The sequence below is a fragment of the Gouania willdenowi genome, chromosome 21 (genome assembly GCF_900634775.1).
Source record: "Gouania willdenowi chromosome 21, fGouWil2.1, whole genome shotgun sequence".
NCBI classification, from domain to species: Eukaryota; Metazoa; Chordata; class Actinopteri; order Blenniiformes; family Gobiesocidae; genus Gouania; species Gouania willdenowi.
The window spans coordinates 9,320,005-9,344,120 of record NC_041064.1 but is presented as its reverse complement, the minus strand read 5'-3'; the positions used below and the strand labels follow the sequence as shown (position 1 = coordinate 9,344,120).

General features: G+C 37.7%; 2 protein-coding genes across 17 annotated transcripts in view; one reads left to right on the top strand and one right to left on the bottom strand.

The window, feature by feature from the left end:
* map2 (microtubule-associated protein 2) overlaps positions 1-3,003 on the top strand; it is an 83,776-nt gene extending 80,773 nt beyond the window's left edge. For all 16 annotated transcript variants that reach the window (XM_028435689.1, XM_028435700.1, XM_028435698.1 and 13 more), the window contains one exon: positions 1,531-3,003. In XM_028435689.1, the coding sequence (XP_028291490.1) occupies positions 1,531-1,752 (222 nt within the window). In that variant the 3' untranslated portion in view covers positions 1,753-3,003. The remainder of the gene's footprint in view (positions 1-1,530) is intronic.
* A 2,104-nt stretch (positions 3,004-5,107) lies between these two features.
* myl1 (myosin, light chain 1, alkali; skeletal, fast) lies at positions 5,108-10,253 on the bottom strand. Its single transcript, XM_028435754.1, has 6 exons — positions 9,998-10,253; positions 9,381-9,408; positions 7,284-7,427; positions 6,978-7,151; positions 6,809-6,886; positions 5,108-5,610 (listed from the first exon to the last, which is right to left on the bottom strand). The coding sequence occupies exons 1-6, from the start codon at positions 10,139-10,141 to the stop codon at positions 5,582-5,584; spliced, it is 597 nt and encodes a 198-aa protein (XP_028291555.1). The 5' UTR covers positions 10,142-10,253; the 3' UTR covers positions 5,108-5,581.
* Between the last annotated feature and the right edge of the window lie 13,863 nt (positions 10,254-24,116).

Here is a 24,116-nt window from a genome sequence, read left to right as displayed (position 1 = left end):
AGGCCGTCGTATTTTGAAGAAACCGGAAATATACATGACGTCATCAATATGTGCTGATTTGGATATGAGAGTAAGTTGAAAGCTGTCATTTTCTATTTATTGTTAAAAGTTAAGATCTTTAATATATCAAATTTAATTAATCTGCATATTTATTTATCAAATAATACGTTGCTATAGCTTAACTATTAAAAATAAAAGAAAGAACTTACCTTTTCATGTGTACTTCCGGTTCCTTTAAAAAAACAACAAAAAAACGGCATTTCGTTTTTTACTGACTGAGGTTCAGACTTTTATTTTGAAGCCTGAGGCTGTGCCATTTTATGGAGGTTTTTCTGAAACATGAGTCAGTTTAGTTTGATAAGTGACAGAGGGTTTTCTGATACCTGAAACCTCACTCTGAGACCTGAGGATGTCCTAAAATCTACACCGTACTGCATTGAATAAAGCCAATCTTCCAAAAACTTGTTTTATTTTTTTTATCATCACTTGTAGGTGGCAGTGACGTGCCGTGAGCACTAGGGTTGGGTAGGCAGGGCGTTGCAAATCGAGACCACCACTGTTGACACCAATGACAATTTCATATGTTTCTTATGGCAAGTGTTAATCTAACAAAATCAACATCTTAAAACACCATTAAAGAAAAATATACAATTATTCAATAGCAGCCTCCATACTCTCCCAACAAGATATATCTCATGACATGGCAGTGCATCCGTTGTTTGTGCTGGAAACACAGAAACACGGAGGAAATGACAACAACAACAACTCAGAACAGCCTCAGTGAGGCGTGTTCCACAAAGCCAATCCTTCCTTTTGTACCATTCACTGTGGAAAGTACCAACAATGTTCTGACCTTGCGTTTGCTGAAGGTCTGGTAGCTCAGGTGTTGGTCTCCATCTTTTAAAAATTCAAATCAATTCACTAATGCACTGTGAACCTACGTATAGCATTTAGCATAGCACGGTTACATCCAAAGGCAGCGTAGAGAGCTGCCTTTTTACGAAAATGGTTTTCATCTTGGGGAACTGATTGCGCATGCGCAAACACATAAAAACACACTATGGGAACAGAGGCAGAGCAGCAATGTGCTTTTGGGAGGGGGCGTGGCCTCCTCCTGCCTTACAGAGAAGTGAGACTGTGCAGCGTCTCTGCCGTGCCAGGAAATAGCGATGTTTTGTCATTTGGGCTATGAAAAGCACAAAATACGGACACTTTCAAACTTATAGGTACTGTGGGCTATCAGAAATTGAAGAATAAATTATTTATAATTTTATTATAATTAAAACAAATGATCAAAATATCAATTCACCCTTGGGTAGGCACTGCCTACCTTGCCTACCCTGACTGCACGTCACTGGTGAACATATTACAAGCTGTAACAATCCCTCATTCATACTCAGAAACACACGTTTGAATGATATAAACTGACATGCAAGAAGTCAGACATTGTCCTAAAAGGGTGAGTGATTGTGACGTTCTTGCATTTCTGTGTAGAATAATGCCTGTTTCCTTACACCGTGTCGTTATCAGATCGAGAGCCACAGGCTGGCGTTCCGTGACCAGGCCAGGGCTCGGGTGGACCACGGGGCCGAGATCGTACTCCAGTCCCCGGGCTTCTCTGGCATTGTCTCTCCTCACCAACAGCAGGACAGCCACCTTTCATCCTGCGGCAGCATCAACGCCACAGAGTCGGAGCAGTTAGCCAACCTGGCTGAGGACGTGACCGCAGCTCTGACCAAGCAGGGTTTGTGAATGATGGACCCTTAAATCTGATCTCCTCAAACTTTTCTGCCCTCTCGTGGCTCCCAGAGGAAGCGTCATCTTAGTAGTCAGTTAGACAACATCTTTGTCATCACTACATTTTAATGTCAAGACTCCAAATAGAAACGACTGCAGACTTTGATCTCCTTCCATCTGTTTATTGATTTAAAACTGTCACCTCATAGTTCTGATTCTTCCCCTTTTTAGAGCGATGTTGCATAGAATAGTTCACTCTGACACTGCTTCTCGTGTGGGGAGTTTACACACATAATGTGGGGGAACTACTTGCAACAACATTTTTCTACCTAAAATAAGGAAAAAAATTGACAAGCAACCCATATTGCACGTCTCGTTTCTCGCTTAGTAAACGTGCATGGAAGCCACCAACCCTCTAACTAAACATGCAACCCTTCTGCAAGACATTTCTATCACTCAGTATATATTATACTTACTAAATATATGAAAAAAACATGTATAAAATACAAGTTTTTTGCTATCCACTTGTCCTCAAAACATTTGAAAAGAAGTGAGCAAATGGATACAAAGCATAGCTGTAAAACTGCATTTAAGTAACAACTAGGTCATGTTCTGACACGCATGTATGGATTCTACTATTTATTTGGCTATTTTGTAATTAAGAAAAAAAAAGTTTTACGACATTAAGTTCTCATTTTATCGGATATGAATTGAACAAGTTCATGTTTTGTAGTTCATAGGTGTTTACAGTGAAATGCTTGGTGATGATGTGTCAAACAGCTGACGTTGGTGATGCTGAGGAGTACGTTTCAGTCCCGTCATAGAAGCATCACACGTGTATCTGCTAAGAAAGGATGCAGAAGCTTGTTTATATGAAATGTCAAACACCGGAATTCATTTGAGGATAAAAATCCCTCCTGAAAGGTGAGAAACGGATGTATTTTACCTTTTACCTGTTCATAATCATAAACAGTGCAGACAAGCCTCCACGTTGAAAACAGGCTGATGACGCACTCATCAGGTCCATCCTCAGAGGAAAGGGCTGATGTGTGGCTTGTGTTTAGAACAGGGGTTCTCAACCTTGGGGTCGCGAGACACTAATATGGGTTTGCCCAATGCCTTCAAGAATATTATTTGAACTATTTGAGCCCATTTTTGCCTAATTTTACCATTTTCCGCAACTACATCAAACTTGCCATATTTTAACCTTTTTTCATCACTTTTTCTTGCTATGTTTTTTCTCATTTTAATGCATTTTTGCGACATAACTCCCATATCTTCCACTTCTCCATCACCTTTTCTGCACATTTTGTCCACTTTCAAGACATTTAGGTACCGATAAACCCTTTCCACCACTTTTCCCACCTAATTTTGCATATGTTGACCCATTATTGCCACTGTTAATCTATTTTCACCATTATTCATGTTTATTTTTGCCAATTTAACTACATTCATGATTTGTCATGCCCATTATTTGCCAGTTTAAACTAATTGTTCCCACTTTTTAAATTACATTACCCCAACCTCCTTCTCCCCATTTCTGCCACTTTTAAGCCAATATTGACACTTTGAACCCTTTTTACCACTTTTTCTGTCAGTTTTTAACCACTCTGACTTGCAACTTTCAACCATTTTTTGTGGTTTTTAAAATCCCATTTCACCACCTAATCCACAATAATTGGTCATTTTTAATCAATTTTATTTCTGATGAAATCAATAATTTACATTTTTAATGACTGTATTATGAAGCAAATAATAATAAACTTCCTGGTTAACAGTGGCTATTATTCAGAAAAAAAAATAAACGTGGTTATCACGGATTCATAGACTTTATGGATGGACCCTAAAAAACGATCCCTTTATCCCCCTTATAGATGGCCCTGTCTCCATATGACTGCTCTTCGATGTTCTTGTGTGTGTTCAACCACCTTCAGATACAGTGGGGGTCCCCGGTCTCTGGCACCTTTATTGTGGGGGTCGCGGGCTGAAAAGGTTGAGAACCACTGGTTTAGAAGAGGACGCAGTTCCTGGGAAACCTGTGTGTGTGTGTGTTTGCAGACCATTCTGCTTTGCTATGGAAATTTATCTTAATGTTTTCTTGTGTGGACCAATATTTTGGAGGGAAAATAAAGCAACCGCTGAGGAGCAAAGGACACGCTTTGGAAGATACGCAGTCAATCTGTTGAAATACATGTTAGGGATAAGTATATGAGTAGTTCTGTTTCTTTTTTGGACTCAATTTGTGGTATGACATCTTCTCTATTTCCTGTTCTACCCTTACCTGTTAGTTTGCTTCTGTATTTTTTCAGCATTCCTCATCTTCGTGCCCCCTTTCCCAACCTCCTCCTCCACCTCCCTACGGCAAATGTCAATGTATTTAAAAGGTCAAGTAGATGTTTGCAGTTTTTCTTTTGTTGATATGACACCAGTTATATTAATTAAAGCCAATAAAATTAACAATAAGTGACACCAGAGTGGCATTTTTCCTCTCTTTTAGAAGTTAGAATGCTCACCGCCTTCTGTGCCACTACAAAAATGAGATTAAAGAGCTGTTGTTTATCAAGAAATAAGTATATGTTTTAAGAGCAACCGTTTAATATGTCACATGTACTCTGGTTCTACTGGTTTTGTTGTTTAGTTGCAACTGATGGTAAATTATAATATTAGATTAGATGTTCTCCTTTCTTAATCTGACATTTGGGAATGTTGTAGTTCTTTTTAAGGAAAGCGTTGTATCAGATGAGTCATTAAAAACGTGCAGGATTGCATCTCTCCACGACTGAATAGAGGAGAATGAGTGAATATTAGCTAATCATCAAATGCATATACAGTATAATTTAAAAACTCACATTCCTGTTTTGTTTTTATTGCGTGTTAAAGTTTGTTTCAATTAAGTCCAGGTGCAAAACTGTACACGTTTAACAAATATTATTTAAATTTTATAATTTAATTTAAATAATGTATTTCAATCAATTCATCACCTTTGTGGCCTCCTGAAGAAGTCATGTTGAGTGTTTTTGTTGTTGTATGTGTGTTCTTGGTATTGTTTAGTACATTTTCTATAATTTTTTGTGATTCTGTTGTTCTTTTGTATGTTTCTGGTCTTATTTAATATCATTTTCTCTCATTTTTGTTGTCTTTTGTCTTTGTTTTAGTTGTAATTTTGTATATTGTTTGTTGTTTTTGTGAATTTTAGTTTTGTATTTCTTAGTCTTTTTGGGTTTTTTGCAGTCATTTTGCGTGTTTACACTAAATTAGACCCAGGGTTCAAATGTGGCCTCCAGTTACCTATGTCTGCTGTAGAGCCTGACCTGTCTTTGCTGAAAATTAATCCATTGAATCAAATATTCTTTTGAGGAGGAAAAAAAAATGGGTGTGTGAAAAATTTATTTTGAAACGGCAGAGGATACAATAAGTTAAGACTTGGGAATGGGATAGGTGAGGAGTGCATTTATTTTGATGGCCAGTCCCGGGCCAACTAGTAGATAGAGAACCAGTCAGACAGAAAGTGAGAGGGGGATGATAATTGTTTTCCCACCCTCCTCTTCATCACTGCTCCTCCAGAGAGCTTGGATGAAGATGAGGGAAGAAGCACCTTGTGCAACATCGGGACAGCTTCCTCAATAGCAGGAAGAGAGATGAAAACAAAAAAAGCACCAGTTGATGTTGGACAAAAGAGAAAAAAGATGGAACATAATAAAAGACGGGATTAGGAAAAGACATCTCATAGTCCTTTGTTCCCCCGCTTCCACCGATGGTTTATGGGAAACAGCGAGTAGATGTCCTGACTCCATGATGTCTGCACATATAGTTTTCCATGGTCACCACCACTGTGGAAGGGTCCTTACACAGACATGATGTGCTTTACAAAGGCTGCAGAGCCATGAGCCAATCGGAAAAGAGAAAAAACAGAGGAAAAGGAGATGAGTCAAATTAGACTATGACACATTATTGTTAATAATTCCATCAAGCTCAGTTTTTAAAGATATGTTAAGGTTTCATTTATTCAAACATTTTTTCAGGAAATTTGATCTTCTGACATGTTTTGACTGCCAAGCAATCATTCCAGCACGATTAATTTTGTCTACTTATTGAACAGCATGTTAAGTTGAGATTTTGTTTATTCAGACAAGGTGTTTCAGGATTTTTTTTATCTCCTGACATGTTTTGACTGCCAGTCTTCATCAGAGGAGTTCTGCTTATCGCCTTTGATGATTCCTTTGATGCCTCACTGGGTGTTAACGTAACAGTATGTCTGATGAAGACTGGCAGTTGACAGTCAAAACATGTCAGGAGAAAAACTATTCCTGAACATACTGTTATAAAAGAAGACAAAATGAATATCGCAGGAATTATCACATGGTAGTCAAATAAAACTTCAAAGGAACCATCAAAGGCACTCAGCATGAATAAACGAAACCACAGCTTAACATGCCAAGCAATCACTAGATGCCTCTGTGGAAGACTGTCAGTTGGCAGTCAGAACATGTCAGGAGATCAAATTCCTGAAAAAAAAAGTTGTCTGAATAAATGAAACCTTAATATATTATAAGACATTATTGTTCCTGAAATACAAAAATGTTAGTTAATAATAATAATTAAAAAAAAATAATATTTTAAACATTTTTATGCTGAAAAAAAAGCAAACTTTAACAACACTTGTAATTGTATACATAAGGCTGTCATTAGCATGAGTAAGGTGTCATGAAGGCTGTCATTATGTGTCATTCACTATATTATGACACTTTTGGAGCTATGTTGGCATGTTTTAAGTTAGGTGAAGGGATCTAATGGGGCTATGTAGGGTCAGGGTAACGAAGGACACTTGATGACAGCCTTCATGACGACACTTTATTCATGCTAATGACAGGTGTCATGTCATAATAATGACAGCGTAATGTCAGCCTTTACGTAGAAAGTGTTACTCAAACTTTATATGATAGTATATTAGACCAATATCATAGAAGCATTGACAATATTTTACAAATTTCATGTGTTTCAAGCTCATGGGGCTTTTTTTTCACTTCCTGATAAAAATATAAATTCTAAGTAAGTGAAATTTATGTCTTACCCTCGTAGTTGATACAGCCATTCTCGTCCTCCTGTCCTGCCATAAGTGCATCAATCTCAGCCTCATTCATCTTCTCTCCTGTAATAGCAGATGGTGGACATGGTGTGAAGAAGGATATGGTATGAAAAACAACAAAGTGGTCTTCATGGCCTAGCCATGCCTGACTCACCCAGTGTTGACAGCACAATACGCAGCTCAGCACCCATCACTGTGCCGTTGCCCTCCTTGTCAAAGACACGCAGACCCTCAACGTAGTCCTCAAATCCTGCCTTGTTTGGGCTGTTGATGATGGTCTGGAGCATGGGCAGGAATGCCTCAAACTCTATTCTCTTGTTGGCCATTTCTGATTGGAAAAGAAGTGCAAATGATAATTGGATATATTCAAAAGGTGAATAAACTCTTTGTCCTACAATGCCCAAATGCAGACCAGTATAAGGTAAAATGCTTTTAAAAAATGATTAAACGTATTGCTTACCATCAGCCGAGGGGTTGCCCAAGATAGTCTTCACCTCCTTGTTGGTGGGGTTCTGTCCCAGAGCACGCATGATGTCGGCAATCTGGTTATAAGCCACCTTGTTATCTCCCACTCTGTCAAACAGACCAAAGGCCTCCCTGTAGTCTGCCAATGACAAGTGTTAAATGTTAAAAAAAAAAGCTAATAGATTCACTGGTTTAAAATAGTGTGTATTACTGCATACAGCCTATAGAGTATAGTGTGTGTGAGAGAGAGGAGATTTAAGCCTTTATTGTGCATGCAAGTAATTCTAACAAAAATAATGAACATGAATCATTTTCTAGGAATAGTTTAGTTTATTTTCACAGTTTTCTCAATTGTTTTCTATAGTTATTGAGCTTTCATAATGCTTAAGTAAATTTTTCCATGTTTTTTAAAATTTTTATTTAAATATCAAATACTTGAATACATCTTTAAATATAACAATAATTGCAATTGTTTAAAATATTTAATTTCTTGTCCTTTAGTTTTCTTTGTGTAAAATTCATCCTTTTAATAGTTAAAATTAGTGTTTTTCAACCTTGGGGTCACCTGAAATGTCTAGTAATTGATAAAAGCAAATTACTGATTAAACATTTATTTTTGACATTTTTTAATTATGATTCTTGTACATATTTAAACACACAATCCAACTGTATTCTGTACTTTCACTTTGTTCAATTTAAATCTAGTTATTATTAATGATACTAATATAATGCTGTATAAAAATATCTGAGCTGGCACAACTTGTTACTAATACTGGCAATTCTGTATTTGTAATACAGCATAAGAAACAGCCATCCATCCATTTTCAAACCCACTTGCTCCTGTTTTACAGGGTCGCAGGGGTCTGCCGGTGCCAATCTCCGGCTCTCATTGGGCGCTGGGCGGGGGTACACCCTGGACGGGGCGCCAGTCCATCGCAGGGCAACACAGACAAACAACCACTCTCTCATTCACTACTATGGGCAATTTTAGAGACCCCAATCAACCTTACAGTCATGTTTTTGGATTGTAGGAGGAAGCCCACGCAGCACAGGGAGATCATGCAAACTCCACACAGAAAGGACCCAGGTAATCAGAAACATGATTAAAAAAATTATAATTCTAGAAAAAAAAATAATAACGTCTTTAGGGTCGCCAGAAAGTCTTGATATTAAAATAGGGTCACGATCCAAAAAATTTTGGGAACCACTGGTTAAAAATCATCTGCATTTTACAATGAGGAGCTGATGGTCAGCCATCCACTAGGTGGCAGCGACTGCAAATGAATTTTCTATACAAAGGCCAAGACAATCTTCAATGTGTGTGGTATCAGTGCACATAGCCTACTATTTCTATCCTATCTCTCTTCCTCTTCCTCTCTCTCTCTTGGGGCAATGGGCTCTTTTAAAAGACCACCTTGGAATTGATAAACATAGCTGAGAATATGAGACCCTCCTTTTAAAGGCAAGAGCCCTCCATGGGTGAGTAAAAGTAGGGAATGCTGACTGTAGTGTAACAAGTAGCCGCTCTGCAGATCCTGAGGTGTTTGATTCATGAGTTCACCTTAGTCCCCCTACCTCGTTCCGTAACCCCTTAGTCCCCTACCTGGTAACCGTTGAACTGTTGAAGGAGCTTGTCCTGATCTGGGTATTCCCAGATCAAGACATTCACAATTTGGAGTAAATTCCAAATTACTCTAATGTACGATCTAAAGTAAACCTTTATGATTTAATGCAATTTAGCACACTTACATTTTAGTGGCAGCTGTTAAGTTTATTGTGATCTGGATTTGAGCTATTTCCATTTTTTTGTTTTTGGAACAAAACGTTATATCAACAGTGGACAGACATTAACAGAAATCATTACACTTTAGGGGCACGCCAGGGAAAACCCAAAAAACCCTCGAGGGGCTTGAAGAAGAGGGCTCCATGTAACATTTTAAACTTTACCTGAAGAGAAAAATAATAATAATAATAATAATAAAATAAAGTCAAGAAAAAATAATGAATAGCGCTTTGTTGTTGTCAGGATGTCAAGTTGTATGGTCTATTGTGCATTGTCACTGAAAGCAAAAATGTAACGTGGGCCACATACCGTCAATCTGGTCTCCGCTGAATTCAATCTGCAAGCCAATACAAAGCAGCGTAATGAGGATTGATCACAGAAAGTAAACACATACAAAGACCTACATAACAAAACACGGATTCTTCACTTTTTTTAAATCTGCATTCAAATTGTTTCTTTGCCAATTTTAGCCTGGGATGGGGGCACCTTTTCTGCGGAGGTCCATCTTTAGCTACATTAACATGTCCACATTTGGTGTCACCCACTGCCCTCATGTATCAGTCACCGCTGTGATGGTCCAATCCAGAGAGGCCGGGGTGTGGTCTAAGTCATGGTGAGCTATCCAAGGTTCTACTCATTCACCCTCAGATTCTTGCTCCCCTCACAGTGAGAAGCTTGAAACGGTCACTTCCATCTGTTTTTAGGACTAAACTCTAAGTGAAAATGAATTCTGTTGATAAACTGACTTGTAGCCATCTGTATTTTTCATCCTACCTACTATTCAAGAAAATATGAGGAAAACATTGGTAACTGTTATAAGTTTTGTTCCAGTTGGGGAATCTGTTAATGAAGTTCTAAGTAAAAGTTGAAATCCCAGCTTTTTCCAAACCCTCCCCAAAAGCAGTTCAGGTTGGCATTCATTGTACCTTGACAGCGGACAGGTCAACTGCAGGAGTCTTAGCAGGTGCAGGTGCAGGAGCTGGTGCTGGTGCTGCTGCTGGTGCTGGTGCTGCTGCTGCTGCGGGTTCGGCCTTCTTGGCGGGTGCCTTAACGTCCTTCTTTGGTGCCATTTCAGCTGATTGTAAAAAAAAAACTACTTTGGCCCTGAAGCACAGACAAATTCCAGTATGGGTGGCACACAAGTAGTGCAGCACAGAATGGAGGGGACTCGAAGCAAGACACCCCCCTTTGGGTGTATATATATGAGGCTATTTTTCTTCTTCACCCTCGTCAGAGCTGCTCGTACGTACGGATTGGATAGCTGGTGGGAGGGGTTTGTGTTTTTTTGTGAGCATGTGGTGGGCTTCTCTCTTAACATGGAATACAAGGCTGTCGGCCCGAAAGTGTTTATTCATGCCATATAGCTATAATCAAAAACGAAAACACCACTGACGTGTGAAAGGTCATGTGAGGCCACAGGAGAAACTCTACACTTTCACTCACAACGGCCCGCTTTCTTATGCACTATCTACTTCAGGGGTCACTGAAGTACTTCATACTTAGTGAATAGTCTGAAGGGCTACCAGTTTAAAGAGAACTTTTAAATCCTAAATGTTCACAGTTTCACTTTAATTAGAGGGTAAGATAATAAGGAAGGCTAGCAGTAACTTAAAGAAAATGTTGAGGTTTCAAAATCAGATTTTAGATGGAGTTCATTGATGACTAGAGCTCCTGAGGGCCCCTCAGGTGGTCCATGCAGGCTGCCTGGAGCCCGCAGGCACCATGTTGGTGACCATTGATCTACATCATTTTAGGAGGAATCCTTGGCCAATGCTAAATAGGACAACACATTTAAAAACAATCTCTGTGTGTATTATTCAAGAAACACTATTTTAATCCATTATCATACACCTTATAGAATATATACAGTAGTTTATTATGCATTATATAAAAAGCTAGAGTATAAAGTAACATGCATATCATATGTCACACACATGCTGTAAATCAGTGAATGAATATAAATAAGACACTGGAAAGAAGTCAAGTAGGGCTTCCCAGAACATAATTATATCCATTCCCAGCATTAAAGTTTTTTTTTTTTTTGTGGTCTCATGGGACACGTCTCTACTTACCATACAGGGGTCTAGTGTGATGGGTGTTCAGTGTGACACAGGGTGAATTAACCTGATTGGGCACCCCAGGGGATTGACAGGTACCCATGTTACTGTAAATATACGATTCACTTAAGCACAGAGTGCAGAGCAAACATCTATCAAATGACTGGGCTGGTGTGGGTTAAGTGACTTACAGGTATGTTATAAACATTAGGAAAGGCTAGAAGATAACAGCTATGCAGCTATGTAGTGCTATAGGAACAAATTAATGCAGTTAGTGGAGCATAGGGTAGTGATGTGCTCAAGACCACAGTATCCAAGATCAAGACTTGACCTAGAACAAGACAAAGACCAAGACAAACCAAGACAAGACCAAGACTATACCACTAACATAGGGCTTACACTTGAGCTATACATCACTCTCTTCTTCTCTGGACAGTTTGGTCTCCTCCAGGTTCTTTTTGACACTTTGTCGCCATATCACCTTTGGCCGCGACCATACAACGTCAGTAATGGTTGCGATGGGCTCCTGGTTGGTCTTCTTTCACAGGTTGTCATTGGACATTTGTCACACCCCCATGATGTAGCGCAGCTGGCGCTTGACGAAGCATTGTAGATGTTGGGTCATCTTTGTTTTTGTTCTCCAGGTTTTGTTGTTGAAGGTGTGAGTCTTCATTGTTTTTAATTGTGCACTGTTTGGTTTAGGGGTTTCACGATTCGTTACAGATATGAGATTTCGGTCCGATATGGGCAAAAAGCCAAAAATCTGTATATATCAGTCTACATCTAAAATCTCCAATATATGCATTTGGATAGAAGTGGTACGTTCTAGAACTCCAGCACTTCTATTGAATGAGTTTTTGTCATACCTACTCTTGCTAGCGATTGTAAATTCACTCTACAGAATAAGTTATACAAATATGTAAGATCCGCGCTGATATAATATCGGATCAATGTCATGATCGGCCGAATACTTAAGGTTGTAGAATCGGTATCGAATCGGCCGTGAAAGAGTTGTATCTGGCGACTCCTTGATTTAATTTATCTTCCATCTGAATGTTTCACTTTCAATCATGTAAAGCACATTAAGTTACCTTGTGTATAAAATGCGGGATATAACTAAATCTGCCTTGCCTTTAAGGAGATGTGCTCGGACCTCCAAATGCAGTGGAGTGCTGAGAATGCCACTTGGGCTTTTCCGCATCAGGTCTTGATGTCTTGCTTGGCCCATCCCTACTTCTACATCAACAACGCTGCTAATACAGGTGAACTTGTCGAGATGTTCCAATGGTCCGACATTAAATACTAAAGGAAAGACCATTTAGGGACTCAAAACTCAACTGATTACTTTATTGTCACATAAATATGGGTAAATACATGAAATAATTTCTCTGTTTTTAACTCATCTCTGAGGAGCACTTGGCAGCAACAGGGTTGTTCTAGGAAGCAATTGGCAGGGAATGGCTTTACTAATGCGCCCACAGTAGATTAGAAACTATGTCCCTCAATGTACGAGTCGCTTCTTCAACCATTAGCCACTACTGCTCTGCAATATTGGTGAATTAAGTGTTGGCTGCCCCTATATGAAAGTCTGCTTAGTCACTGTTTAATATTAGACTCAAACAGCTGTTGGTTTCTTCCCTTCTCTGAATCTGTAAACCTGAGTTTTCTTGAAATATTGCTCAAACATGCAAGTGTACAAAAACAACATTTGTTATGAAGATAGTAGAGATACTGCAGAAAGGTCTCTGTGTAGACAGGTGGTGGAAGTGGCGTCATCTTAATCTAATATTGCGCCTTTGTTTATTTTCTGGTCACTAACTATTGGGGTTTGAAGAAGCAGCACCTGTGTTCAGATTGAGAAGGATGTGACGTAAAAGCCCAGGGAGATGGAGATCTAGTGGAGCTCTCAGCTGCCAATGCCAGTAACCCAGACAAGGCCAAGAGTGCAAATTCTGTCTCCTTAATTCTAGTCTATATCTGTCTCTCAGGGCCAGCGGTGCAGCCCTGCCCCCACCACCATCACAGGGCCCGGTGACGAAGGAACTACATACATTCTTCTACCTCCCATAGCCCCCTTACCCAATGCACACACACACACACACACACACACACACACACACACACGCCCTGCCCTCTTGCTTTCGCTGACCCCATCTCCATGAGGGTAAGCTAGAGAAAGCCTCAGTCCCTCAGCTGTCATCCAGGCTCACTTGGGGCTCTCTGTTGTACCTTCTCCCAGTCTGACTTCTCCTCACTCGCCTCCCTATAGAAACTCTGCCCCGTCCTTGCACCTGTGCTGCAGTACAAGCTGAGCTGAATTCTAGAATATTAATGGATTTTCCAGCACCGTAGAGTTGGGCTTTATTAAGAAGTGATGGCAGGTCAGCTTAGGAAAAGAGAGAGTGAGAAGAGACAGCTCAAGTTTATTTGATGATGAATTGGAACAGATTTTCTAGAATAATTACCCCACAAATAATCCTTATGTGACTGATCAATGACAGATGCAACTAATATGACTTCCCCTGAGTTAATTCCAACTGACTTCTAAACAACATATTTCAATATACCGTTACCAATTTTCAGCATCAGATTAGTGCAGATACACAATCTTCTCTATTGAAATAAACAAATAACCAACCACTGATGTAGTCACAGTGTTCAGGTCTTTTGGGACAATGATTCTAGAGATAGGAGGAATGTGTGGTCAGACCTAAATTAAGGAAAAAAAGAGCTTCAGTAAGTAACAGGTAGCACTGTGTGATTCTTTGCCTATTTTGAGCTGATTTTTCACTTGTGCGTCTATTTTTGGGATCTTGACGAGTCGTGTTGTAAACAAGGGCTCACAAGAACATGACCACCTCCCGATCAGCAATCGTATGGTCGCAAGAAAACCTGTTTGAAATCCTGGTCACCCCTCATGAGGGTATTGCACTGTTGAAGCAGTGCCATGGACCGGCTTACCTCAAACTCTCACACTGGGCATGCGCGCACAGTGTTGGACCGCTGTAGAATTGACAGACCATACTGCCCATGTCTGCTCAGCCTGTTCCACATCGCCGCCGCCTTTTTAAAAGCAGAGAATGGCACAAATTGCCAATTCAATGCTTTTATTTTTGCTTATCATTGCGAGTGTCTATCTACTTCCGGGTTCTTCTTTTATTTTCTATTTTAATGACTATGCTTCAGAGTTCTTCTTCTTTTTCTAATTTTTATGTTGCATTTCCAGATACAAGACTCCGACGTGTCGTGTATGGACGTGCAGTCTGGTTGAGTCAGAGTGTCGGTCCGTATAGTGTGGGAACATGAATCGTGAGCTGCGAACATTTGGACTCTTCGCACAATTTGTGCTGGAGCTGAGTACAACTATTGAAAAAAAGTGCACAGTGTATGCCTACCTTAAACCAGCTCAAGGACATACAAGATGCAAGCAAACATGATTGAAAATGAATGGCTGCTTGATCTTGCCATATAGATCTCAGATATTTTAAATGCTTTTAAAGATTATCTATATATAAAGAAACAATCAAAAGTTGTTATTGAATCTTAGATGATGCATTTGCACCATTGTGATTTGGAATCTAATAAATTCTATGAATGTGCTTCAAAAACACTTGATGATCACAAATTGTTCCTATTAGACTTGCAGAAGAGTTTTTTGACAATTGAGAATTTGGTTCTTTTTTCATCTTTTTTTACAACTTATATTCAGCGGTTTACACCCTAAGCAGAATGTCAGAACACACTCGATAACACAGATATACAACCACAGCCATATTAACAGACTTCACTGAACCTCACATAGATGTTTTTGAACTGCGGGAAAGAAATCAGAGTCCTTAGTGTAAGCTCATATACCCTGGGTAGGTACATAGAGCAACCACGGTCAGAGCAGCTTCAAGGCTAAAAATGGGTAGCAGGTCATTTGGACATATTTGACCTAAAGTTTCTGCAGATGTCTTTAATATGATTTAATGTAGCATTACAAAGTGGAGTCAAGGTGCCAAGATAAAAAAGACTGCATGATCTTTCATTATAGATCATTTTGATTGATTACTTTTATTGCTACGTGCACATACAGACGTGGCTCACATTGTTAGTGTCAGAACAAGGCTTTGAAAATCAATAGGTCAAGCTTCAGGTTTGCTGTAAATGCATGATTTAATGATCAAGAAGCAATAAATAATGAGTCATGTTACTGTTCTTTTCATTTCACTTAATTTTATGTTATTTCATATATATGCAGTATACATATATTTTTAAATACATGACTTTACTTTTTCCACAGTGTTTAAATTGCATCTTTGGCTGATTTCTAGTGGCTCAGAAGGAACTAGAGAAAAGGTCATCAGCATCAGTGCCATGGACATACTGCACTTTTGGCTTAAAGGGAACATGAGCAGATGTAGAGCAACTAATGGTGTGAGATGGATGATATTAAACCAATTTTGGATGAAGGCAACATTAATAAAAAGAACACCAAAAGGGTTAACATCACATTATTTCTATAAATACACATGATTAGTTATGGGTGATGATTAAATGGTGAATAGGACGCTCATGTGGAATATTATTGCAGAAACTAAAGTCTCTTTGATAACTTTTCTGTGTCGCTTCCTCAGTCCTGAGCGTTGCCCTTGAGACAAACAGTGCATATCATAATATCAGCCACAGGTTTGTTTCAGGACAGACGCTATAACCGTCTCCTCTAAGGAATGACAGTTGTGATGTGTAGTGCTGATGCCTGGTTACACCACTTTATGTTTTTAGTTATCTTACACATTTGGGGTTTACATTTCATGGGTATTTTCCAATTTGTTATTTGCACCATTCAAAGGTTCATGAAGTGTTCAATTAGGAATGGATGCAGATTAAATGGTATCATTGCTGACGTCAAGGTGCAGCAGCTGTCGTCACCTTGGAGTTCTCCAGTGTGGATGATTAATGAAAAGGGTTCGAGTTTATGAAAAGAAATGCCTTCTGTATGGGGCGCTGACTGTAAAGTTGCGCATGCTAAAATAAACAACTTTTTGCAACATTTAGCAACAAACCAACTTTAAAATAACCTGTGTGAATTTTTTTTGTTACTTTTGACCAGATTTACAGCAATGTTTGTGAAATTTCTTTTCTTGTAAAAATACAATGTCAATGTGAAATCTAAATCTAAATGTTAAATTCAAATCTAAATGTTAAATCTAAATTTTAAATCTAAATGCTTAATCTAAATCTTCAATCTTAATTTTAAATCTAAATGTTAAATCTAAATGCCCTGGGTGAAACTACATATTTTGCTAAAATGCGAAATCACCAGTGGTAGCAAAATCAAAGCTCATTCCAGTAAATTTGCACATTAGCTGAATATTTAGTTTTAGTTAACATTTAGCAATTAACAAATTAACAATTAACATTTAGATTTAGATTTAACATTAATATTATATTTTTATGATAAAAGAATATCACAAATTACCCAAATATTGCTGTAAATCTGGTCAAAAGTAACAAACAAATTCACACATTTTTAAATGTGGTTTGTTGTTAAATGTCGCGAAAAGTTGCTGTTTATTTTAGCATGTGCAACTTTATAATTGGCGCTCCATATTTTTGTGATTGGATTTCAACAATGTCAAACTCAAGGGAGAGTGGACAGGCTTCCTTTTCCATAAAACATGCCGGGGGCGATGACCCAGTCAACCCCCAGTGATGGGGGTAGATTTGGGACTCTGGTTTGATTCTAACTCCCCCAACCTCCCTACCCCCGCTCCCCCCCACACACACCCCACCTCCCTGTTCCCTTTTAAACTCCAAGCGCTTCCTTCCCGGACCCCTATCCATGCCAAAAGGAATGAGGCTGTAACTGAGCCTGGGGGGACAGATGGTGCCTATTTATAGTCTCCACAGAGAGGTGTGAAGTTTCTTAGGATTTCTAAGAGCAGGAGCTGTGGCTCCTTAAGGGGACTGATGCTGGCCCCGTGGCCCTCGTTCCTGTCTTTCCCCTCATTTGCTCTCTCCCAATTCTCCTCCCTGGCCAGTCGGGGATTAGATGAGAGTGGGCTAAACAAAGCTACAACTGCCTTTTTTTTTTTTTTTTTTTACCATGGATGCTTCATCATTATGAGGGAGGGAAACTTAATGTCAACTCAAAGGGACATTTATTTTCTCTAGTTGATGCTTTTGTCTCCATCACATCTAATATCTGGAGTCCCAAATTAAATTAGCAGGACACACAATCTTTCATAACATCATGCCACTGATGATGAAGACGATGGAGCCTTTGGTGTATTCCTAAAATCTACCCTAAGATTTGCTCAAAATTTGATTTAACCCCTTTATCAGGATCAATAGTCAAACCAAGGTTATTGCAGCTTGAATGAGGTCCACAAGAGCTACAATTTTTCCACAGTTTGTCTTGTAACTAAGTCTGAAAAACATCTTTAAATAGTTTTTATTTTTAACCAAAGTTAACTGTTCTGTTCTAAAAGACTACACTCAAGGTCATGGTGACCTCAGCTCCACCTGTAGAAGATTCCCCGCTATTAACACGAGCTCATTATTCTATGCTTTTCCTTGAAAACAATGAGAGAAAGTAGAAATGTCACAATTATTTAATGTAATGATGTTGCCCTGAAATGCACATTTATATTTGACATTTAAAGAGGCATTATAAAATAATGAACATGAACATGAACTATAAACCCATGCTAATGCTGAAAAAAAATAAATAAACGAAAGCAGGAAAAACAACAGTTAAAAAAAAAAAAAAAAGAAGGGACTCAAGACTAGATATATTTATTTTTTTATTTAACGCTATACGATATATCAGCCTATAACCAATATATTGCTCAATAGTGGATGTAATATGAATTAAGAACAATAATATACACAGGATATATACTGTATGATTTATTAGAATACATAAAATATGATTTCTAGACAAAGACAAACACTATTTGATTTTTAATTAGAAACACTGTCAACATAAGGACAGTAAAGCCACCAATAAATGAATTAAGGAAAACTGTATTTCCAGAATAAAATATAATAATAATAATAAATATTTTAGTGTTGAGACATAGCTGAACATTTTCAAAGATTACATCACAAACTTTCCTGCAATGTTCTGTGCAAATATAATGCCTATAATTTCCTTTTACCAATAGGTCATGGTATGACTATGAATGACGGTTGGGTTAAACCATAACTCATTTTTTTGGTATACAAATGAAAGCTGCTATAATTAATTAGCATCAACTTACTATAGCTCTACAAACTTTTAATAACTTCCATTAGCGTAGCACATCATCCAAGTAAACAGGCTGCTAAGAGGAATATTTCAATCTATAAAGATTCAACTTTATTGTCAATATTGTTTTTTTTAACACAAACAAATAAAGATGTATGTTTAAAATAAAAATATGAATGTGTGAAGTACTTTAACAGTGCAGTGTTGGATGCAAGATGTATCTCTCTATGAAAGCAAGGAATTTCTGTCTCTGTGATGATGATGTCATCACTGTAGAGTGATGATGTAATCAGAGCCAGCTGGGAGCAAATACAATTTTCAAGGGGGCGCCATTGAGTCATTTTGTCATTCACACGTCCAATTCCCCCATAAAGTTTTTTTAAACCCGTTTAGGCCCTTAAAAAATGTGATCACTTTTTATGTAAGAATAATAATAATAATAATAATAATAATAATGAGGTGCATTACAATAGGATCCTATGCACCGCTGTGCTCGTGCCCTAATACCAATAATATTGATAATAAAAAAATAAAGCTTATAATGCAGAAAGCGCAGCACAAAGCGACTAAAGTTAATTCATCAGTTTCATATGAAATCCTGACCAACTAATCAGCTGAGCTATCAATCAATTATTGATTAACCTGTGATAGCTGTGTCAGGCTCTACACGAGACATGACTTCAAGTACAACAGAGACTGAAACAAACACTATTTGAGCTGCGTCTCCTGATATAGTGGTTGGGTAACAAACACCTGTGGTGAGGGTCTACATTCATGTGCACATACGTATATACAGACAGAACACCCACACAGAACCATGACAGGAAGCGTCTCATCTACTATAGTCACGGGGAATGCTGGAGTTTATCCCAGTAGACATACAGTAACGGCATTAAGTGGTGAAAACCCCCCTGGATAGGACGTCAGTCAATCACAGAGCTTGACAGACGATTAATATTCACTGATGAAAATCAACTAAAACTCATAAAATAAACCCCACATCAATGAATAACTGAATAAAAAAAATTATATTCCTCTTATTTAAAGCACTAAGTGCAACAAGTGCTTCAAGTTTGACCTACAGAGGGGGCCACAGGCAGATCGGAAAAGAAAAAAATCCCTGCGAACAGGTTTTTCTGAAATTTCAGTCAAATTTGACTGATGTTGGGAAACAAACTGAGATTGAAAGACATTAGTGACCAGAAAAATAGCACCAGTCGTCAAACTTGTGGCATTGAAAAAACATTGAATCTTATTTATGTTCACTTTTGATTGATTGATTGATACTTTTGTTACTTAACTTAACCTAACTTGACTTAGGTCACTTAATATCAAACACTGCTAGCCTTTTATTCACACTACACTTCTTCTGTTAAAAGTTGACCACAAACGCTTGAGGAGCACATGCAAACTGTGCATGAGCTCTTGAACAAGTGAAGGAAAATGAAATGTTAAAATATTCACATTGTGTTATGGATTTGATTAAGTTTAAAACATTGCAAATTATGTATAAAGCTAATTACAGAACACTGTCAAAAAATGTTTTCTGATTTTTTTTTTTAAGTAGAGAAGGGGAATATGTTTTGCGGGGTGACAGAGAACATTCTGGACTACTTTAAAAGTGTGTGCATCTCAGTTTGTGGGGTATCTCTTTGGAACAGTCTTAATATTATACTTAAAACATGGGATGTTTATGCATTTAAGTATAGGTAGGCCTATGAATGCTTGTTTTTGTTCATATTTGTGTATTTTGTTGTGTGTGTGTATATATATATATATGTGCATCTGATCAAATGTCAAATTTCTTTTGTACTTTGTGAAATAGCTTGGAAGTAGGGGCAGGACTAGATAAGTGTTAAGCTTCTTTCCGCCCCTCCTCAAACATTGCTGGGGCTCTTTTTAAGTGAGCAATGATTGCTTTATATTGTTTTTTAATGTTTAAAATAAATGAATAAATCACAATCACTTGAATCAAAACTAGTTCTGATCATGTCTGAGCTTTGACTAACTTTGTTGCTTCAAGATCCTGAACAAATGAGGTCAACTTCTGAAAGTATAAAGCCTTCTTCATATCAGCTGTGCCCTCCACAGAGCAAAGGTCGTCATACATTGTTGAAATGAAGCGACTATTATTTCTGTCGTCTCAGGGCCGTGCTTAGAAATACAGCGATCAGGGCCAGAGGGAGTCTATGTCTATTTGTGTTCTCCCTTAAGCTCCCTTAACATCTGAAACTCACACTTGGAATGGCAGACAATGTGGGATCCCTCCACTCCACCGCCGACAGACGCTGGAACTCGTTACACAGCCCGCCAGCCAATCAGTGGAAGAATTTAAGAGGCGACCAATACCCACAGGCCTTCTTCTAATGGAGGGCCAAACGATGCATTAAACAGGCTTCAGTGGTAACCACTGCGTGCACTTCAGGCGTTATTGGTGCCAAATGCCCAAGCTTATTCTGTGATGGCAAAACTGTTATTAGAAACTTACAGCAGAGAAAAAGCCTAGCTGTATTAGTGGAACTATGTTCCATAATGACTGAGCCATAAGAATACTCAATGACTATGGCTTTATTAATGGATTCTTTAGGTCAGATGTGTCATTCATTTTAGTTCAGGGGCCAAATATGGACCAGTTTGATCTCAAGGGGGCTGCAGATTATAGAAACAGGAAACGTGCATTTCCACTTTTAAATGATAAGTAAAGTATGTAAAAAATTGACAATATCCAAGCAATGAATGACAGATATCAGTCCCTGCAGGATCCTTAGTATAAATGATTTTGTGCTGCATTTTTATTTAATTTGGGTAATTTTGTAGAATAATTTAGGCAAAATTGGAGGATTTTGGAAAAATGTTGAGTTCTTTCAACAATTTAGCTTTTAAAAATGTCTGCCATCATGTGATATAAGTGTGGGAAAACTGTGAGTGCCAGCAAATATTTTAAAGTTTTATTGATTTTGTGTATTTTGAGGAACTCAGATATCTATAATCCATTTAGTTTGTAATTTATAGATTGATGTTTATTCTGTTTTTTTTTCTTCTCTTCTGTGGGCCGAATTGGATGCTGTAAAGGGCTGGAATTGGCCCCCGGGCCTCGAGTTTGACACACATGCTTTAGGTAATGCCACAGTTCAGAAATAAATATATACACAGTGTTTTATAGGTTGTTTATTGTGTGTAACTACAGAATGTGTGTATTTGTATTTATTTTTTATTGTCTGCATGAATAAATAGTACTATTAATTGGTAATATTAGCCCTCCTATTATCCTTGGGGTCAATTTGACCCTATTCAATGTTTATCCTTCAAAAAAAATAATAGTTTACTTTTTTTTTGCTTCATATTTCACGACTATAAAATTATCATGATATTTTTTCAATGTGCTAAATGTGCTAAATTTTACCCATGGGGTCAGATTGACCCCATGGGTAAAATATATTAGTAATATTTGAGGATAATAGGAGGGTTAAACCTTCATTTAGACAGACTTCTGTTCCTTTTTGGTATTCAAAAACAAATCTGATTTTAAACAATATATTTAGAATAAACAACACATTTATACTCAATGTGTGTGTTGTTTACCGACAGATTAAATCATCTCTCAGCACTTGTATCAGTCCACAGATATGATGGTGTAAATGTGTGACAATCTGTGGCTGTGACTGACTGGTAAGTCGAGGGCGTTTCTCAGCCTTTTCCTTGGCTTCAGCTCAATAAAGCTTGATAAACAATAAAGATGGATGTGATAATAGACTGACAAACTAATCATTGTAAAAGTAAACCATTTTTTTTTTAATCAAAACGTAGCAACTCTTACTGTTGAACTAAAAGATAAAACACAAGATGCAGATAAAAATGCTCTAGTCACACACAGGAAATGTACATGTAATGATAATTGTGTTTCTCATTAAAACTTGTTAATATTGAGGTGGATATATATATATATATGTTGATAACCTGCAGAAAACCAAGAGACCACATACCTCATATTCCTTTTTAATTAAAAAAAATCCTTTGATAAGATATATGGGATCAGTGGGGGCCACAAAAAGGTGATTGTCTGACTCGGGGGCCACATGATCAACATTTATGTCATCATTTAGAATATAATTTACCTTTATTGATCACAAGAGGGGAAATTCAATGACCGATCTGAAGAATAATTCAGGGAACAATAAAGGGTTTATCCTGTTCTTTTTGTCATTTTGAGTATTTTTCTCTTATTTTGTGTATTTTCATGTGTTATTTTGTCTGTGTGTGTTGTTTTTTTTTTCCGTTATGTTATTTGTGTATTTTGATGTCATTTTGTGCTTTGGAGACATTTTTGTAATTGTTTTATTCTTCTGTTATACTGTATCTCTGTATATCTTGTGTGTCTTTGGAGTTTTGTGTGTTTTTTTGAGTCATTTTGTGTATTTTTGTTGTTATATTTTAAGTCATATTGTGTATTGTGTGGTCAATTAGTGTTTTGGAGACATTTTTGTAATTGTTTTGTTTATTTTTCTGTTACATCGGTGTATATTTACATCTTATGTGTTTTTGGAGTAAATTTGTTGTTGTTTTTGCTTGTAGATATGTGTATTTAGTTCTCCTTTTGTGCAATTGTTTGTCATTTTGTATGTTTATTTTCAGCCAAAATGTGTGTTTTTGGGGCCATATTGTGTATTTTGTTGACATTTTGGGTTTTTGAAGACATTTTAGTCATTGTTTTGTTATTTTTCTGTTATATCTGTGTAAATTTGTAGTGATCTCATGTGTTTTTGGAGTAATTTTTATTTTTTCCCATTATAGATATGTGTAAATTCGTTTTTCCTTTAGTGCAAAATGTTCAGGCATAAACTTGTTTATAAAATTCTTCCTACAGACATAGTGCTTCACGGTCAAAACATTTATTCGACTCGTCTTCCAATCCTCTCCAGTTTGATTGCACTTCTATAGCTGCAAATTAACACACTGACCTCCATGGAGGTGTCAAGCTGTCACTTCTTTTACTGCGCGGTGGCAGCGAAATGATGCTCGAAGCATTTACAGTAAATATAGAGACTGTCATGGTGCCACTTTGACTGAAACTCTCTGATTTTTTTCAGGGTAAGAATTGCCACTGGATGTCAGCAGTGCTCCACAGAGTCACAGTCAGTGGGAGCAGCCACTGCCAAGTGTGGAGAGAAACAAGTGGTTTGTTTAGTGAAATGTGAAGAATCAAAAAGAAATTTAAGCCTGACTGAATAGTTTTAAAAATATGTATTTGTTCTGAAACTTACTGTAAAAGAAAAATAACAAATTGGGGCTGTGTGATCCACCTTATATTAATTAGAAATAGAAAACTACCTTAAATAATATGTATAAATACCGAATTAAATGGTTCAAAGCACATAGGTCTATTGTCACACACCCAATATCTGGAGTTCGAGGGATTTCCTGAACCATACAAGTCTTAATACCCACATCCACTTTGTTCATAGTGCTGAACACAGCAAAGTAACAATCAAAAAGCCTTCGTCCACACAGGAGCAATGTTGCAGTGATCAGCAAATCACACACAGACCCCTCTAATCCCACCACCGTGCAGCCGCTCTATGGTCACGTTGGCTTTTTTCTTTGCGGCCAATTGGCTTCAAAGAAAAGGTTGTACAAAGAGTTTGTAGCACAGAAAGCACCGAGCACAAGTTAGTGACAAGAAGGTTGATATTCAATCAGAAAGCTGCATTTTTATTTATTTATTTTTTTCCCCCAATGAAAATAAGAATTTAA